General features: G+C 42.9%; 1 protein-coding gene across 1 annotated transcript in view; it reads right to left on the reverse strand.

Annotated features, from left to right (window-relative positions):
• Positions 1-51: 51 nt before the first annotated feature.
• The window catches only part of LOC107102122 (zinc finger protein 536-like), a 30,144-nt gene continuing 11,450 nt past the window's right edge, over positions 52-18,745 (reverse strand). Inside the window, exons 2-5 of the mRNA XM_015401302.1 lie at positions 13,359-13,443; positions 10,887-13,185; positions 10,636-10,782; positions 52-3,356 (exon numbers count right to left, since the gene is read on the reverse strand). Of these exons, the coding sequence (XP_015256788.1) occupies positions 2,173-3,356; positions 10,636-10,782; positions 10,887-13,176 (3,621 nt within the window). The 5' untranslated portion in view covers positions 13,177-13,185; positions 13,359-13,443 and the 3' untranslated portion in view covers positions 52-2,172. The remainder of the gene's footprint in view (positions 3,357-10,635; positions 10,783-10,886; positions 13,186-13,358; positions 13,444-18,745) is intronic.

Consider the following 18,745-nt stretch of genomic DNA (forward strand, 5'->3'; position numbering starts at 1 on the left):
TATATATATATATATATATATATATATATATGTATGTACATATTATATATATATACATTTGCATTTTAAATTCCATAAACAGAAACTAATTTTGGCATTGTGGGACCATTTCTTGGAAATGTTAGCAAAAATAAGTGTACAAGTCACCCACAAAGAAGCAAGCTAGTGTTAGCATAATCACTACCGCTCACTGCTGTACGCACAAAACGCCATGGCATAAGAGTGATGTCAAAATATAATCCACTGTAAATGTATGTGTAGGATCAAATATGTCTGATGCCTCCTTGTAAACACAAAATATATTTAGAAAACTCTTTAGAAATATCTGGTAGTATATTTTTAATGTAGATGTGTACTGATGCTGATGCAGAATTATGCCAACATTTGCTCTGATATCACTCCAAAAGCCCTATACCCCATCAAATAAGAAAATAATTAGTATGCTTCAACCAGTGCTATCTATTCGCTATGTATTCACAATCTTTGAAATATTATTTTAGTTAGCGCTTTATAGCATTAATGATTTAGGCTCTTAAACTTTGATTACGCTGCTTCTCTTTGCTAATTGATGGGGTAAATCTACTCAAACCACACACTTACACATTTAAATGACAACAAAAACTGCCATTGGAGAAACAAAAAGTTTGGTCTATTGATAGAGTCAACATAAAAACAACTACTTTGGGAACTCAAACCTTGCACAGTGCTCTGTATAGACATTCCAACTAGTCTTAGCTCACAAACATTATAATCAATAATACCTATATTGATAACCTTTTTCTGTAAGCATCTTGAAATGAAAATAAACAAAAGGGTCTGTGGGTTTTTCTTTTCTTGTCTTTACAAAAGCTACACATATACTACTGGGATGTCTAAGCATGTGTTAGTGTTTTAATAATTACTCCTACCATTGTCTTTTCCTTTTTTACAGAAAAAAAAGAGAAGGATTCTAGTTGCCTAAAAGACATAACCCAAAAGTACAACTTATTTCTTGAATTTAGTCTTGTCTGGCAGCGATTCTATTCATCTCTCCTTTTCTACCCTCTATCTCAACTAAATGCTTTTTTGTGACACCTTTAATTTTTTTTAGAAACAATGTGCCAACTGATTGTGGAAGAGAGGTCAATATCGCCCCCCTACAGCCCTAAAACAAACCCATGATTAATTATTCGTTCACTACGATGGACCTCAACCTCAATTCCATTGTGAGTAGGGAATTCTAAGCCGACAAATTTCTATCTTGTGGTCTTTAAACATTTCATCATTGCCTACTTAAAAAAAAAGAATACTTTTTAAAATGAGCCACAAACCAGCTACAGTTTGTGCCGAGAACATTACGCTATGACGTAGCATTTCTTTTACAACTATTCACAACACCCTAGAACCACTTTTAACAAATATATTGTATTTAAATCATTTGAAACTGTATATTCCGATAAAATGAGCAACCTATGTGAGACTCGGGTGACACCAGAGACTCTTTCGAACAACATGTACATGAACAGGCACTAACTGATTACACCAACGACATAAAAAATAAAATAAAAATACAAACCTTCCTTTCAGAGTTTTTTTAGGACAGTAATCAATAAACAGCCGAGAAAAAAGGCAGTGATACACAGACGAGGAAACAGTCACCTCATGCCTTAAATTAATGCCAAATATCTTAAAATTTTCAGTTGATTGAGGAGGAAGCTGAAGTTGACAGCATTAAACTGTTCAGGGGTCAGTCAGGAGAGTTACCTGTTCAGCTCACTCGCTGTACTAGTCAGGAATACACTGCCCTTATAACAGTATATCCAATGGTTTGTGACTCTGGAATGATGGTAGTAGACGTAGACGTTTGTTGAATAGGACATGATCCTGAAAAGCCTCAAGCTTGGAGTTATTCTTGGAAGGGGAAGAATACAAAATGTGGCCTACAAAAATCTGAAAAGTTGTGTCCATGCTCCTTAGATATTACAGGGATATTAGTGTATTTTTTAGAGGATTAAACTGTTACAAAGAAAATAGACAATTCATACCAGAAGGAACATTAAAGCAGCTCTTTTCCCCTCTGTTTTTCTTCAAGACTCTATGTTCTCTCATAAATTAAATTATGAAGGGATGCTTTCTTGTCACATTCCCTTTTTTAGTTCCATCACATATACAGCTGAAAACGCAGAGGCGTTTTTAATCTGTTAGGACCTTTTCGTCCTCCTCTGCCATGCGGTTAGGGCTCACAGGTGGTGAAAGGTCAAGCGACATCCTCAGATCTCGATCCTGCAAATCCTCCACGCTGCTGCTCTCCATGTTCTCTTCAAATTCCATATCCATTTCTTTCTCTTCCGCTGTCTTTTCCTTGACAGCAGGATCCTCTCTTACATTCTTGGTCGCTGAGGACATCGAGTCTTGATGATAAGAAGCATCCCACTGATGATCTGCTGTATCCTCAGGGTGACCGTTTGGAATATAGTGCTGAGAGGAGGACCAGTGGCCCACAGGGGCCAAGGGTTCATCCTCACTCACGTGCCTCCATCCTGTAAGAGGATCAAGGTCAGAGGTATCCATTCGTGGCTTGGAGGCCCTTTGGGCTCTGTCGTCATCCAGGAGAGTAGAGGAGACCCTCTTACGCCTGGACTTGCTTGTGTGGTTGACCTGGATATGCATGGCCATCAACTCTGCTGATGATGTATGGAAAGGGCAGAACAAACACTGGCTAAGTTTGACCCCTGTTGTGCTATCCTTTTCACCATCTACACCAAACACAACCCCGTCTTCTGCTGCACTAGTGCCTTCATTCTCCTCTATCCCACCATGGCTGGGGGAGGTGCGTCGGGAAAGATCCAAAGGCTCAAATCCTCCCTCCGTAGCTGATGGCTTTTGCTCATCGTTATCATTTTGTGGTTGAACCATTCGACTAGTCGTGAGAGGTTTACGCCGGGAAACTTTAGCAGTCTTTGGTGGTGGGGATCCCCTGATCCAACCTCCTTCCATTCCTCCTTGGTACAGTGCCCCCATAACCCCAGACAGATACCTGTACTGGGTCTCCAGGTCAACATCCCGTAGAGCTGCCAGAGCCTTACGATGCTCACGTTGGTCTGGAAGGCCCAGGAGCCAGGATTGCTGACCGGACCGCGAAGTGGGCATATCAGCTGTGCCTCGATTAATTGGGCTGTGGTTGAGTTGAGAACGACGCTGCTTGACTAGTCCAGGGGTGCCAGATGTGTGGATGCTGGAAGTGGAGCCAGAGGAGGAATTGGAGGAAGCTGATAAGGCATTGCGTTGCTCCCGGTGGTGTCGTTGGAGGTGGTACTTCAGTGAGCCAGACTGAGTGCCGGCGTAGTCACAGTGGGGGCATTTGTAGGGTCTCTCACCTGCAAGAAAAAACAAAATAAATCTGAATACAAAAATAAGCATAGCTAGAAGCTAGTGAAAGAGACCCTATTCAGGCTAGAGGCTGCCACATGTTGAGGAGTTCAAGTATTTTGGGTTCTTCTTCATCATAAATGAGGGAAGAATGGAGTCAATAGACTTCCCTTATAATCTGGATGCTGCACCAGTTTGTTGTAATGAAGAGAAAGCTGAACCAAAAGGAAAAGCTCTCGATTGACTGCTTGGCCTACGTTCCTACCTTTACCTAATACCATGAAATCTGGATCCACAACTAAAGGAGGATCCCAGATCAAGCAGCTGAGATGAGCTTTCTCTACGTGGCGACTAGGCACTATGTTATAGATAGGGCGAGGAGCTTGGCCATCCAAAAGAGGCTTGGAGTAGAGCTGCTTTTCCTTCATATCAAGAGGAGAGGAGTTTCAGAAGTTGCCTGGGTGCCTTCTTTAGGAGGTGTTCCAGGCGTGTCCCACCAGGAGGAGGACCAGGGGTCTCTCCTTTGGACCGTTTTTTACTTGATTGTATTGAAATACACCCCACCCCTCGCGCAGACTGGCCGGGCGGGTAAATACGATCAAGCAAAATGATACGACAGACATAAAATCAAATACAAACAGCATAAAAATAAAACAAGCCGGTCCCATCGAGGCGTAATCGGAGACAATGACACACGAAGTGTGCTCCTTATGTCCAGTCTGCTCCGTAGCTGTGTTTTGGTCGCTGTAACCGCAGAAAATCACGCTTCACAAAGATAGGATGTTATAGATAGGATGAGTCTTAACCTGTGTCAAGAGGCACAGATGCACCGACTGATGTAATTGGGAGAGAATACCGCAATTTTTTATATTTTTCAAAATAAAACATCACTTAGACTCTGATCGTTGATAAATTATTCTGTGCGGCCCGGTACAAAATGACCGACGGACCGGCACCGGTCCACGGCCCGGTGGTTGGGGGCCGCTGCCCTAGAGGAGTTAAAAGGGGTGTCTGGGAGGAGGGCAGTTTAGGAGTCTGAGAAGGCAAAAAAGTTTTCTCCACATTCTGAAAAAGTTAAGAAATGAGTAACATTGTTTTCACATCATAGGTTTCCAATTTGTCTTCATTACTCTTCATTTAAATTGGTAAACGAAAGTTTGTAGATAAAGAAAAATAAATTAGCTGACATTAAGATCAATGGCCTGTGTAAGAAACAAAATATTCAGCATCTAGCTTATAGTGCTTTGCAAAACTATTTCCACTTAAAGATACATTTTTGCATAATTGTGAAGTGGGAAAAAAGGACTTTTTTTTGTTTCTCATAGATTATTTACATGCATGACTAACAGCTGTTCAGTCTGATCAATTCCACCAAAGCTGTGGATCTCTGCAGCTCCTTCAGAGTGACCAAGACCTGGTTACTCTGTGCTTTTCTGATTCCTGCTTTCCTTATGCAGTGTGTGGGTTTAATTGGACGGTGCATAATGGCTGGATTAGCATGTTCAGATCATCAAGTAAGAAGTGCTGTGGATGTTCAATGCTCTAAAAATGTTTTATTGTTTTTGACAAGTGGATTACAGCACTTTTTTTCTACTTAAGTCATCAATGTGAAAGGTTATTAATAAAAATGCAAGTTTTAACATCTGTGTAAAAAAAAAATACTTTACCATTAAAATGCAGTGAGTTTCGTTGTTAAATTATGATGTAGTGTGAAAAAGTTCATGAGGGAAAATTATTTGTAAGACAATGTATTGAGCAACAAAGTTTACTTAAGAGCAATCATCATTAGCTGGATTCCTATAGAGTAAAGTAAGCAATATGTGCAGAAACAAAAGCATTTAACAGTCATCGTTACGGGGCTACATGTTTTCTGATCACAGACATATGTGCTTTTTTATGAGAGTGTGGTTGGTTGGAGCTGTAGTTTTCCAGTTAGAAGGAAGATGGCAGTGTTCCATAACTGTTAAAATACCTCAGCTGGGTTTACCAGAGGATCAAGTTGCTTGTCAACAGCAGGATACCCATTACATACGAAAAAGTGTAAAAGATCCTATCCACATAACATAAAAACGCTGAGCATACATGAAGGGTCAGCTCACAATTGGATTTTGTTCTGAGTAATGATGGTGAGAATAGGATGAGGAATTCACAAAGAGCACTTTGGAGCTGCTCCAGCTAACAGTTGATGAGGATCTCACAAATGGACAACAGGGTCTTTCATTTTAATAAGCTTTATCTGGCAAAAGGAAACTAAGAGATGCTTGTAGTGGGCATGAATATGGATCATCCATTTACAATGCAAGTGAGACGCTTGTAAGAGAGGCCAGGTTTTTTTTTCTAAGTAACACTCACGAAGCAAACATCTTCTTGTAGATTTGGTGTTGTGGTAGATCTGGCATCTCTCCATACATGAAGGTGTCAATTCAGATGCCTGGGGCTCATTCTCCAACCTCAAGATAGTTGCTGCATGTCTTTTTTTATTCTTAGTACCCGATTGCTATTAATAAAAGCCCCTTACTCCCTCTATATTATAAACCTGCATACCTGTGTTAGTAGCGAGACAGTGATAATTATAAACTGAGACTTTAAGCTACATTGGATTGCAAATATTTTCTGACACCCTCAGCTTTCTCCTGGCTTGCAGGTAAAAAAAAAAAAAAGGTGTTTGCATATGTTATTAGGATTTAAGTCGAAGACCAAGGGAAATATTTTTTAGGGTTTCATAGACAACCTTTCATTTATTGTATCTCTTTTCAAGTGTTATATAACTAAGAAATTGTTGGAAAGCAGAACAAATTTTGCTGACTCTTTTACAGCCTAAAGTCTAAAGAGTGTAAAAGGCAGTAAAGTTCTACACGCAAACAGCTAACTCTGGTGGAAAACACACCATTCCCCCAGTGAAGCATAGCGGTGGCAGCATCATGTTGAGGGGATTCTGACACTCAGCAGGGTCATGTTAATGGTCTAAGATAAATGAACCACAATTCTGGAGGAAAAACTGTGAAGGGAAACATTTCAGTACCTGAACATGTAAAGTTGGTTTCTCGACAATGTGCTACTATCTGTTTACCATTGTGTTTTGGCTTTATCTCTTCAATATATGTAAGAGTTTAAGAGAAGTATATAACGTAACAGTGGTGATTTCTCATTGAATACTAGGAAGGCTAAGCCTCCCCTATAAATTTAGTAAAATTCTTGGTAAAATATAAATTTTCAAACTTCATATATGTAGTTATCAAACTGTATTAGATATGTGCCTGATTTCGTGAGTATGTTGTGCATCAATCAGCGGTTTATTCTGCGCTTGGACACCATCTACCCTTCGCTCTGTAGCAGCAGGACGCTGCCTGTCAGCCTCTATGAGAAATCCCTGTTTAGGTTTGAGCCTCCGCCAAGACAAGCCAAAATACGTCACTTTCTGTGAGGCTAAACCTATTAGGTGGCCTATTAGGGGCGGGTCTTGAAGCTGGCTGCTTGATGCTGATTGGCAAACATACTTTAGAAATTTTGACTGACTGTGACCAGACAAGGAGGAGGGTTTCCTCATGGAGAGGGAAAGAGATCTCTCAGACAGACCAATCGTTTAGTGCTGAACTCTTGCCATGGTTTCTGGAGTTTTATTATTTCAGAGCGCTTCACACCAGATATTTTCATTTGATTTGTTAATGCAAAACATGATGTTTGGATTTAATTAGCACCAATGAGCCTCTACTGTTTCAGAGAGCAGCAACCGCCACTGCTCTGTACAAACTAAAATTTTTTGTCCCTTCAAACCTTACATACATCCATCCATTCACTTTCTTCCGCCAATCCGGGTCCGGGACGCGGAGGCAGCAGTCTAAGCAAAGATACTCAGACATCCTGATCCACACACACTTAATCCAGCTGCTCTGGGGGGGGACCCCGAGGCGACACTAGGCCAGCTCAGAGTCCCTCCAGTGTGTCCCAGGCCTTCCACTTGGCCTCCTCCGAATGGGACATGCCTGGAACACCTCCCGATGAGGTGACCAGGAGGCATCTGTAATGTGGAGGAGCAATGACTCTACTCCAGGCTCCATAGATTTTCTGTCCTTTATTAGATTGAATCATTTTATCTTACACATAAAAACCATCAGTATTTCAATAATCAGTCAAAAACATCTACCTGTAGCAGAGGCGAAGGTGCAGGCAAGAAGGAGTAGTGGGTTTAGATGCCAATTCTGCCTAAATAAGATATATAGATAATCCTTTTTCTTAAATAATTAATTACTCATCTAATAAATAGCTTACCAAATGTAATAATGTACTATAAGGCATATATATTTCAATCTTTAGCTGTTGTAAATTATTTCAATGGTCTACAAACCTGCCTTGCCCCCTTTAAACCACAGAGATACCGCTTTAAGAATTAAATTATTTGTTTTTTGTGTACTTGACCATGTAACTGAATATAAAAATACAATCGATATTTTTTCAAACTATCCCATCGGTTTTTGAGATCACAGAAAACTGTGAGGTAAGCTACATTTGAGGAAAAAAGATAAATAGTCCTTTAAGAATTAAAAGAAGGAAACCAATTCTGAGCTAAAATCTGTTTTATCCATTCATTAGAATTTGGCATTTAAAAGATCAAATCCTCTGAAAATATGCTCCTCAGGCTTCCATAGTTCACATCAGTCTCTTCCTTTTTACTCCTAAAAAGTAACCTTAAAACTAGTAATCAGGCTAAATGTATAACACCACTAGCTGCTAACTTTTTTTCACTGTTTGCAACAGCAGGGCCAGCCAGCTTATTCGACAAGCATGCTTTGCTGTTAGTTGCACTTTGAATTCAGGTCAACTCCCAGAAGGGATGATTTTCTCTAAGAGCAAGATTTTGTAATTAGCTTTCATGAAACAAAACGAGAAAAAAATTGATTAACTGATTTGAAATGAGGCTTTATTGTAAGCCATATTGCCCAGCCGGTTGTGAAATATTTTTGTAGATATTTATGTGAGGGAATAGATATATATAACCTGAAAAGGCTAAGGAAAATAATGAGCAATTCTTGGAAACTTAAAGGAACACCTTGGAAAACTCATCAGATGGATATTCATACTGTTATGAAACGGATAGTGTCTTAGCTACGTAGCGATGCCACATCATTTGATGAAAATCATTAACCCTCAGAGGGATTAATATAATGTCACTGACAACTGATGCAGCAGGCTGGTTCAATTTGCTGAAATGTCATTGCTGTACTGAGTACTTTCTATGGCCCCCTAAGGGCTGCTGAACAGATGATGTTCTGGGTCCTTTTTAACTTTCCAGACCCTCACTAGCTAACTGCTGGGCTCCTGGACAGTCTAAGATGCCACCGGGTAATATCAATTGACCTAAATGGGATGTTCTAGAAATGTTCGATTGATTTTAGGTCAGTCAGTGCTACAACACCTCTGTCCTCCATAAACTGCTTGTAATCTCTTGTCACATGAGGACAGGTGTTATTATGCATTATCATGAACCCAGAACTCCCTGCACTGATAAAGGGTCTGACTGTTGGTCGGAGGAGTTCATCCCGATACCTGATGGCAGTCCTGGTAGTCCTTTAGGGGTCTGGGCCTCGCTCTCTGATTATACCTACCCAGACCAATACAACGTCTACCACCAAACCTATCATGTAAAGCAATCCTGCACACAGCGTGAGGGTCACCTCAGCTTCTTTTCACCCAATTTCATCTGTCAGATGAGGATTAGGTCAGGGCAAACCTGCCAATTCTAGTGTTTTCTAGCGAATAACATTTCGCACAAGTCTGACTAAAGCCCTTCAAACATCCTTATAAAGTCTGTTTCTTATGGTTTGGTCAGGAACATACATTCCTGCCTGATGGAGGTTACTTTGTAGGGCTTATTCCAAAAGGAGAAGATACCACTCCTGCTGATGGACTGAAGACCTCCAACAGGCCTGTCCATCTCTCCTAAAGTTACTTCCTTTCTCCTGTATTGTCCTCCATGTTCTTGAGACTATGCTGGAAGACACAGCTCTCTGTTTTTTTTCACCTAATGTCCATTNTCCATCCATCCATCCATCCATCCATCCATCCATCCATCCATCCATCCATCCATCCATCCATCCATCCATCCATCCATCTTCCGCTTATCCGGGGTCGGGTCACGGGGGTAGCAGCTTCAGTAGGGAGGCCCAGACGTTCCTCTCCCTAGCCACTTGGGCCAGCCCCTCCGGGGGAATCCCAAGGCGCTCCGAGGCATCCTCCTGCGTGTCCTTGGCCTCCCCCCGGTGGGACGTGCCTGGAACACTTCACCAGCGGCTCTACTCTGAGTCCTCCCTGGATGACCGAGCTCCTCACCCTATCTCTGAGGGAGAGCCCAGACACACTACGGAGAAAACTCATTTCAGCAACTTGTATCTGGAATCTCGTTCTTTCGGTCATGACCCAAAGCTCATGACCATAGATGAGGGTAGGAAAGTAATAAATCGAGAGCTTTGCTTTTTGGCTCAGCTCTCTCTTCACCACAACAGACTGGTACAGCGCACACTTGAAAGCAGACGCTGCACCAATCAGCCTATTGATCCTCCGCTCCATCTTCCCCTCATTTGTGAACAACACCCCAAGATACTTAAAACTCCTCCACTAGGGTCAGTACATCCTCCCCAACCTGGAGAAAGCACTCTACCCTTTTCCAGCTAAAGACCATGGTCTCGGATTTGGAGGCACTGTTGTCCTTTTCATTAACATCTAAATGATGGACATTGGTCAACAAACCCTGCTATAACTGAACTAACCGAATCAATATTTCAGAAGTTTGACATACTCGATATTCTGATTAAAAGTGTCACCTTTCATCATTTTGAGCTGTCTGTTAATAAATTCACGTCTGTGAAAAATTAACAACAAAAACAGGGCAAATATCCAGTCTCTTTCATTTTGTTTTGTTTAATGATATATTAATGAATTTGTTAAACTATTAATTAGGTGAGTAAATCATGCATTTAGCTATTTTTTTATTTTTTTTTTTACGAGTATGGCAGTACTGGTTCTCCGTAAATGAACTATTTCTCATTTTTCTATCTTAGCATGGCTTCATTTTCTCTTTAGAAGCTAATGTTAATATGTGCTCCTCTGGAGCCGCTCACTTGCCTGCAGTGGAGATCTATGATTAGCAATGGTCAGCTCTCTGGAGTCAAGAGGTAGAACTATAAAGAAGTATTTCTGAATAATAAAGAAGACTTAAAAAAAAAGGCTTTTCAGGGATTGCTGAAGGAAAAAAGTGAATAGTAGCTTATTAAATCAACAGTAACGTCTCACCTGTGTGAACTCTCAGGTGCACTTTGAGATGGTGGGAAGAGCGGAAGGCTTTGCCACAGTAGGGGCAGTCTTTGATCCCTCTGCCACGCACTCGCTCCCTGGTGGGAACCGAGGGCATGGAGGAGACTGCTCCAAAGCCGTTTTCACCTTGAAAAGAGGAAAAAAGTGAGGAAAATATAAACACAATACTTAGAAAGTCAAACTATACACAACATATCTGACCAAGCAAAAAACAAATGCAGATGTGATACCTTTGAAGTTTGATATAACAGAGTGAAAGCCGGTGACTCCTCCTGTTTGCTGAGATCCAACACTGTTCAGCTTTGATTCCTGTCTTATATCTCCTGTTTGCTGGGATCCACTGCTGTGAAGCTGGGATTCTGGTCTTGCTTCACTGTTGCCTCCTCTTCCTAGTCCCATTCCTCTACGATTAGCAGTCCCGTCTTCTTCACTGGTGCTACGATTCTGTGGCCTCTGAGCGTGGACACGAGCATGCACCACCACCTGCTGTAGGCTGCGGAACAGCTTCCCACAGTCGGGGCATTCCCAAGGTCCCCCAGCTCCTGTCTCTGCTCTGGGATCCAGGCCGGATCGGTAGGCCCTGATTTGGTCTGCTTCTGTGATCACTGAACTTCGACCTGGAGCTCGCTGACCTTGCTGCTGTCCTCGTTGCTGTGGCCTCTGCTGATGCTGAGCCACAGCCAGGCTACGAGCAACCAGCTGCCACCAAGTCGCCTGTTCCCCTCCTTCTGAAATAGCTGATGTTTCACTTGTGCTTCTCGATGCTCCCCCCACTCTATTGCCAGGGTTGCTGCCTCCACCAATTCCTCCATCACTATTTCCCATCTCTGCCACCTGAGCTGCTGCTTGAAGTCTTTCCATGCAACTTGCCCCACTGCCATCACTGGGCAATCCAAGATATCCCAGGATGGCAGACTTGCTTAAACTCATATCAACCCTACCCCCAGTTTCTCTGTCAGACCTTCCACCTCTAGCTCCGCCTCCTCTCTGGGCCATAAGCAGGCTTGAGTACAAAGAGTTGAGGGTGTGAGTGCTTGCAGAGCCCTTGGACTGTTGCTCGGCACTCATGAGAATGCTATGGTGTCCCAATCCGGCTTTGAGGCCGAGCTTGTTAAGATGAACTTTCATGTGGTTCTTAAGGAACCAAGGCTCCTTAAAGCCACGGCCACAGACCTGGCACTTATGGTCTAAGGAATCCTTGTGTTTTCGCATGTGTCCCTTCAGGAACCAGGACTGGGTAAATCTCTGGCCACAAGTATCACAGCGAAATGCTGGCAATGAGGAGGAGGAAGGGACTCCAGCAGCCGATGTAATCGGAGGATTACTTGGGGTAGGGGCGGGGGTATGTGATGGTGTGGGCACTGGTGTGTCAATGATGGTCCTGCAGTTGAAGGCAGTTGTCAAGGCAGACGCATCGGGGGACGGGTGGCACTCCTGTAAGTGAGATGCCAGACTCTCTTCTTGGCTGGCAGAGAAAGGACAAAGGGTGCATTTGTAAGGGTTGTGGAGGATGCGGACGTGACGCGCCAGTTCTGAAGCTGTGCGGAATTTCCCCTTGCAGGCATGGCAGCGAAACGTAGGTGCAGTGGCAACAGATGAGCCCTCGCCAGTGGAAGAATAAGGGGAAGTTAGAGATACAGGGTCTTCTGTAAGTGGAGGGGTCAAGGGTGTGCTGTCATCCAGTAAAAAGTTTGGGTTCCTGTCTGTCTTCAGATCATCATCCAAACCTTTATCCTCTCCATTCACATTCTCGTCCTCTGTGAGGTGCTGGATGAGAGTTTTTGGCAGTAAACGCTGATTTGAGCCACTTCTGTGATTGGAGAGAAAATCTTTATGGTTCTGGCGTATTTTTAGGTGCTGTTTCAGGGAAGATGAGGGAGGTCTAGTGCTGTAAAGCGATGAAGATTTTCGGTCCCGGTCCAAACTATGTGCTCTAGCATGAAGGGAGAGAATGCTTTGGAATCGAAACCTCTTCCCACACACACGACAGGGAAACCTGAGCGCAGGCCCAGGTGAGGCCCCTCCAGCCCCAGGTATGGCCCTAGTAACAGTTTCCTTCTGGAACAGTTGGAGATCTAATTCATCACTGCAGTTTCCTCCCTGTCCTGAAGAAAGGGCCAATTCCAGGGCGCCATACCCGAGGAACGGAGCTGATGGTGTGTCTGGTGGGGAAGAATCCAAACCTGGGCCGCATCCTACGTCTTGAGTTCCTCCACCTGGAAACAAAGCCACTGCTGGGGTTGGGGATGGAATTCCATCTAGTTCTTCTTCGCAATCCTCACCATCCAGATCAAGGCAGTCATTATTGTTGACCTCTTGGAGGGGGAAGGGAGAGAGGGGGAAGTACGGCGTTGTGTCTGGACTCTGCGGGGAAGGTTCAGGGCTAGGGATCGGAAGTACAACTGGGCTGTCGGGTAAAGGAGAGGATGGTTGAGGGCTGTGGTCAAGAGATGGCAGCGTTTGCGGAGACTGGGGCTGCTCACATGTAAGAGACAAAACACACTCTGGTGGAGAATCCATCCTCTATCACTGAAAGACAACAAAACCAGAATAACATATCTTTGAAAAACTGTTCACCCTAACACTTCCACCCCTCTATCTCCAACTGAGTTTCTGCTTTCTAATTTTTCGCTTTCTAAATGCTGATCCTTGTATGTCTTTAACATATACATCTGGTCTATAAGGCAAGAGTAGAAATTTACCAGCAGTGTGTGTGATGTTATGCCATTCTTTAGTGTCTTGGCCAAGGGCGGATACGCTTCTGAGGCAGCCTTCTTCAATAATTTCCTGGGAACAACAAAAGTAAATAAACCAAATTAGTGGACAAACTATTTAACAGAAATATCTCAAACTTAAAAAAAAATAAAAATAAAATTGAGCTTGCTTTCTTGCTCAGCTGTAAAACAAACCTCATCTTTGTGATTTTTAGAAGCTTTGGGTAAATTCATGTAAGAGGAGGAGGCACTGATTTGAAATACTGAGCATCAAACCAGAGGTGCCAGGTTTTTTTTTTCAGAATAGGATTAAAAGCAATTTACAATGAAGGCATTTGAACTCGTTCCATCACCCTTTTTCAACCACAAAACGACAGACACGGTTGCTCACTGGTTTAAATGTGTTTCAGTGTGTCTACATAAAAGAAGCTCATGACTTGATCTTAATTTACTCCTCAGCCTGAGTGGGTGCATGCATACACTTCAACGTGTAACAGGTGTGCACCTGTTCTTCCTCCTACATGTGCTCGCGGGACTCTGCCGCATACTGTCAGCACATATGGGATGATTAGCCGGAGTGTGACTGCGCAGCGGTGTGTACGTGTGTGTGCGTCTGTTTAGAAGTTAAGGGCACCACTGCAGGACACGGACTGTCCCAAACAGGATGGGCGCGCAGTGTTTTGACTTCCCCACACACCCTTCCTGTACACACATCCAGTAGCAGCCTTTTCTGCTTAAATCTGGACGCCATGCACACAGAGCATGCATTAACTGCGATGCAAGATTTCTTGAATCCTCCGAACGGGTGTGGTTGCAGTCACCCATACTTTGCTTAGTCATGGCGACTTGTTTAGGTAATTTACAAATGTAAGCGTTTTTACTATTGTGTTGACTGCACTGCGACTGTCATCCGAGTTAACACTGTCAGCTAAAATGTGAAGTGTGATATACAGCATATTGAGCCTTTTTTTTTTTTTTTTTGGCAAGCTCTTGCTCACACACCCCAAAATAATTTGGATAGCAGAGCAGTTTGACTGGATTTCTGCACATGCAGGCGAAGCTTTTTGCCCATCTTTCGGTGCAGTAGAGGAGCGGCGAATGCACTCACAACAACACAAAAGGTCATAAATCAATGTGGCAAAAACAATGGAACATCTGTGCTCGCAGGTGTGGCAGATTTGTGGGCATTGGAATGGCGGCGGGATCATATATGTGTTTGTAGGACGCGTGTGTGTTTGCCTGTGTGTGCCGCTGAGGCTGTATGACAAAGAGATTCTCATGTAGCCAGTTGACATTTTAGCTCAGCTATGACTCACAGGGATATCACCCCATATCAATCACATGAACACTCACACATAGCACACACTTTCTTAATCCACCATTATTGTTCTTTCTCTCCCCATCTTCCATTCCCCCTCTTGTCTGTCTCTTCTTTCTCTCCCTGATTCATACTTCTCCCATCCCCCTCTCATCCTCTCGCACCCTCCCGCCGTCTATTATTCACTAATTTTCTTTCATTCGCTCCCTCTCTCCCTATTTTTTTCTCTCTCCTGCAGTGTTGCCAGTTGGCAGAGTGCCAGGGAATGCTGATATCAGCTGGTAGATTGGGCCCTGCCAACATGGCGAAGAGCAAGGGGAAAAAATATGAGAAGGGAGGCAGACACAGAGAAAGAGAAGAGGCAGACGGGGCGATATATACAGTGCTGTTACAAACAGGGCAGCTTCAGAACAACATTGTCAGAGGCCATGGGAATGAAAATGATTTAATTTGATTGTCAACACGGTGCTGGGGTGGAGGGAGGTGCTTAAAAAAGACAGACGTGTTGGAGCAGAGGTTAGCAGAGAGTGCCACAATAATATGAGATTATATAGTCTTTTAAAAAACAAACACAGCTATTATGCAGGTGAAGAAAAAAATGAGCAGACAGAGGACAAAAAGCAAAAGAAAGCTGAATGCGTAGATCTCTGCAGTTTTGGGTCTGATGCTGTTATCATATGAAAATCAGCATCGCAGCGCATTGTTCCACCGTGACGGCGGCTGTCGCCAACCACCGGTCCCTGTCATGCCAATAAAGAAAATTTGGATAGATGGAGAGAGGGCGATAAGGTGCAGCAAAGGATGCAGGGAAGGCTGGGGAGGAGGGAGGAAGAGGGGAGGGACAAGAAGGGGAGGGCCGAGGCCAGTGGAGGGGCAGAAATCAGATTGAATCGGGTGGAACAGAGACAGAAACAACAAAGGTGCAAATGAACCACGGAATGCATGGAGGGACCGGGGAACTAATGCCCCTCCAGACATGGTCAGGAGACACAATCGTTCTTATTACTGGCATATGTAATACACTCTCAACCTGCAGGTTGCACCGGGGAAGCCTACAGTAGGTTGTTGTGCAGGAAGACAAAGGGTTTCAGCTGAAATTACATTTAAAAAGTCTACAGAGGGATCTTGTGTCAAGTCTAAATGGGTTTTATGTGAACAGCCTGGTGGCAACACATGTTGATAAAGGGCCTCGCAAAAGTATTTTACACTAATAAACTTTGATGTTACATTTCATCACGGTTCTACACATGAATACCAGAAACTGGCATTTTGACCTTTTTCACTCTACCAAAACACCAGGTCTTTGCGGATGCCCCTTCTAAACGTTCAAGCACCTCTAAAGATTCGCCCAATCTCATCTCCATGTGAACAGAGCCTTAGGTTCCTTTAAAACAGATTGAGCTTGCTGGCCAGAAGTTTTCGTTATACCCGACCAGACTGCCATCTTCATCATGTTTGCTCTTTTCAGTGCTTGTGGCATTCAGCGGCTGTCGATTAGAGACATCAGAATAAAGCAAGCACAATGCTATCAGATTTTTATTTACATATCATTCTATTTACCTGATGTTATGTTGGCCCATCACATTAAAGAAACACATGCTGATGGGGTAAGGGTGTGGGGGTTGTTTGACTAGATTCTCTCGCACTCTCAAAGATCTCTCACTTCAGTGAGAAATTCCCAGCATTCATGTGGGAGTGTAATGACAGAAGGTAATGACAGCTTAAAAGCGCCGGTGCTGGTGGTTTAAGCATTGCAGTGATGTTGTCATTATAATAATTGTAGAGTAACTTTGTGGGCACTGAAGTAACTGATAACCCCCCCAACACCACATTGGTCTAAAAGTCTAGCACATGTGCATGGGGGGGGATTCGCAAAACCGTCTCTGACCCAAAGTTCTGTGCAGAGAAGAAGGGAGGTTACTGATTCATGTGATGACTTTGCTGGTAAGTAGCTGCCAAACAGAGCGAAGGTGCAATATGTTCAGGCAAGTTTATATTTGGGAGGTTTAGATGACACTGTCTAAATACCAACAGTATTATAGCGAAGGCAGTGAGTGCAGGTTGGTACGTGTCAGAAAGCTGCCCGTTGTTAATGTAAATATCAGGGCGTGAGAGTCTTTCACTTTGTGCTTTTTTGACGATGTGTGTGGGCAGTTGTGCCAAATCAGCTAAGCTATCATTTAATGACCATGAATGTCTCTCACATTGGTAGGGTTTGGGAAATATAAACGGCCATTTATAGCCAAGTAATGGTTTGTATAATTGTGTTTGTGAACTTTTATATGGAAAGCACTAATTAAAAAAGGAATAAAAAAAAACTAAGAAGAGATAACATACAATACTGTCCAAGAGCATGTGGAATAGGGTTGTACCTATCGACTAATTTCTATCTAATTCATCTATTTATTTTTTTAACTAATCGATTATAATCTAAAAAGAGAGAGGTCAGTAAATTAACATTTCTAAATAAAAAAGATTTCCCTCCTGTTAAGCTATGTTATTTATGGCTGTGGGCTGTCATTTTGCGCCGCCCTGGGCAGTGTGGGGTTGAGGGTATTTGCTCATTCCCCCAAGCTGGGATACGAACCCAGGCCTCCCTTTAACAGGACAGGTGACTTACCTCATGAGCTGGATTAGCTTACAGGCTTTTATAATTTTTGTTTTTCATAAGGCTGCCAGCTAATGTGCAGCGTTGGCTCAACCTGGCAACCTGTGGGGCTCAAACTCAGAGCCTCAGGATTCAAAGCTCTATGCACTAACCACTAAACTACAACCTCCCCAAAGTCTAAGGTGGGTCTCAAACCAACAGCCTCAGGATTGGAAGTCCATGTATTACAGCTGACGCCACTAGCAATGGTAGAGGGCTTAAATGCCCAAGGTAGGGTCTCCTAAGACAAACAGACCCAACACCTGCAGGGGGAACTATGAGGGTCCGGTTCTAAGAGGACTGGACAACAGCTAGAGGCGGAAGCTTCAGCAACCTGATCCACAGACACTTAAACTGACATAGAATGTGAATGCCTTCAGGAGTTGTTCCAGGCCCGTCCCACTGGGAGGAGGCCCGGGGGATGATCTAGCAGGTTTCTGAGGAGAGGAAAGTCCGGGAATCTCTGCTGAGACTGCCATAACCAAAGCCCGTTCCCGGATAAAACTGAAGACAATAAATACGAATAACAAAGTTGTTTGGAATTTAGAAAATAAACATTTTATAGCACATTTTAGTTGAGTGGCAGCCTAGTGATTAGGGTATTGCCCTTGGCCCCCAGAGGATCTGAGTCGATCCCCCACTCTCACAGACTGCAAGGGGATGGGTCAAATGCAGAGGTGAATTTCTCCAGTGTGAGATTAATAAAATTCAATTATTAATTAAATGGCTTGAGCATTTATAGTATGAGTACATGTGTACAAACATATAAATAGGATTTTATTATCCTTAATGGAATATATTTACATTTTTTGTAGTTTTGTCTTACTGCTGTGAGGGGGTCATTTTTTCCATTAAGTGCATTTTCAGAGTCTGTGTACCATTAGACTTAGTAATTCATTCTAATTTCCAAAGTAATTGACACTTATATCAATAATTGATTAATCACTATTAATTTGATTCATGGTTTCAGCTCCAATGTGAATCCTTACAGGTTGGTCTTGCTTTTTTTCCCCATGTATATGCATTGAACCATTTTTAATGTCACCCGAAGCTAACCTGAGTAAAACGGAAAAATCTATTTTCCAATGATTGCACTGATTAAAGTAAAAAGCCTGACTATATGCTGAAAACATTATAACCACAATGAAATTGTAAAGTAAATGTATAGTGGAGGATTTTCCCAGAAACAGAAGAAGGAAATGCCCAAGTCACTTTAGGAAAAACTGTAGACTGTATTATCTACTCCTCTGCTCCTCAGAGGGAATGCCTGTCAACCCTGCTGCTCTGTTTATCACCATTTCACTTCTCCTGAATGATCAAATCCATCAATTGCTGAAAGCAAAGCTCTATGTTTATAAAATGTAGATAGATAGATAGATAGATAGATAGATAGATAGATAGATAGATAGA

This window comes from Cyprinodon variegatus, unplaced genomic scaffold, assembly GCF_000732505.1.
Source record: "Cyprinodon variegatus isolate N-32 unplaced genomic scaffold, C_variegatus-1.0 Scaffold1206, whole genome shotgun sequence".
In the NCBI taxonomy this organism is placed as follows: domain Eukaryota; kingdom Metazoa; phylum Chordata; class Actinopteri; order Cyprinodontiformes; family Cyprinodontidae; genus Cyprinodon; species Cyprinodon variegatus.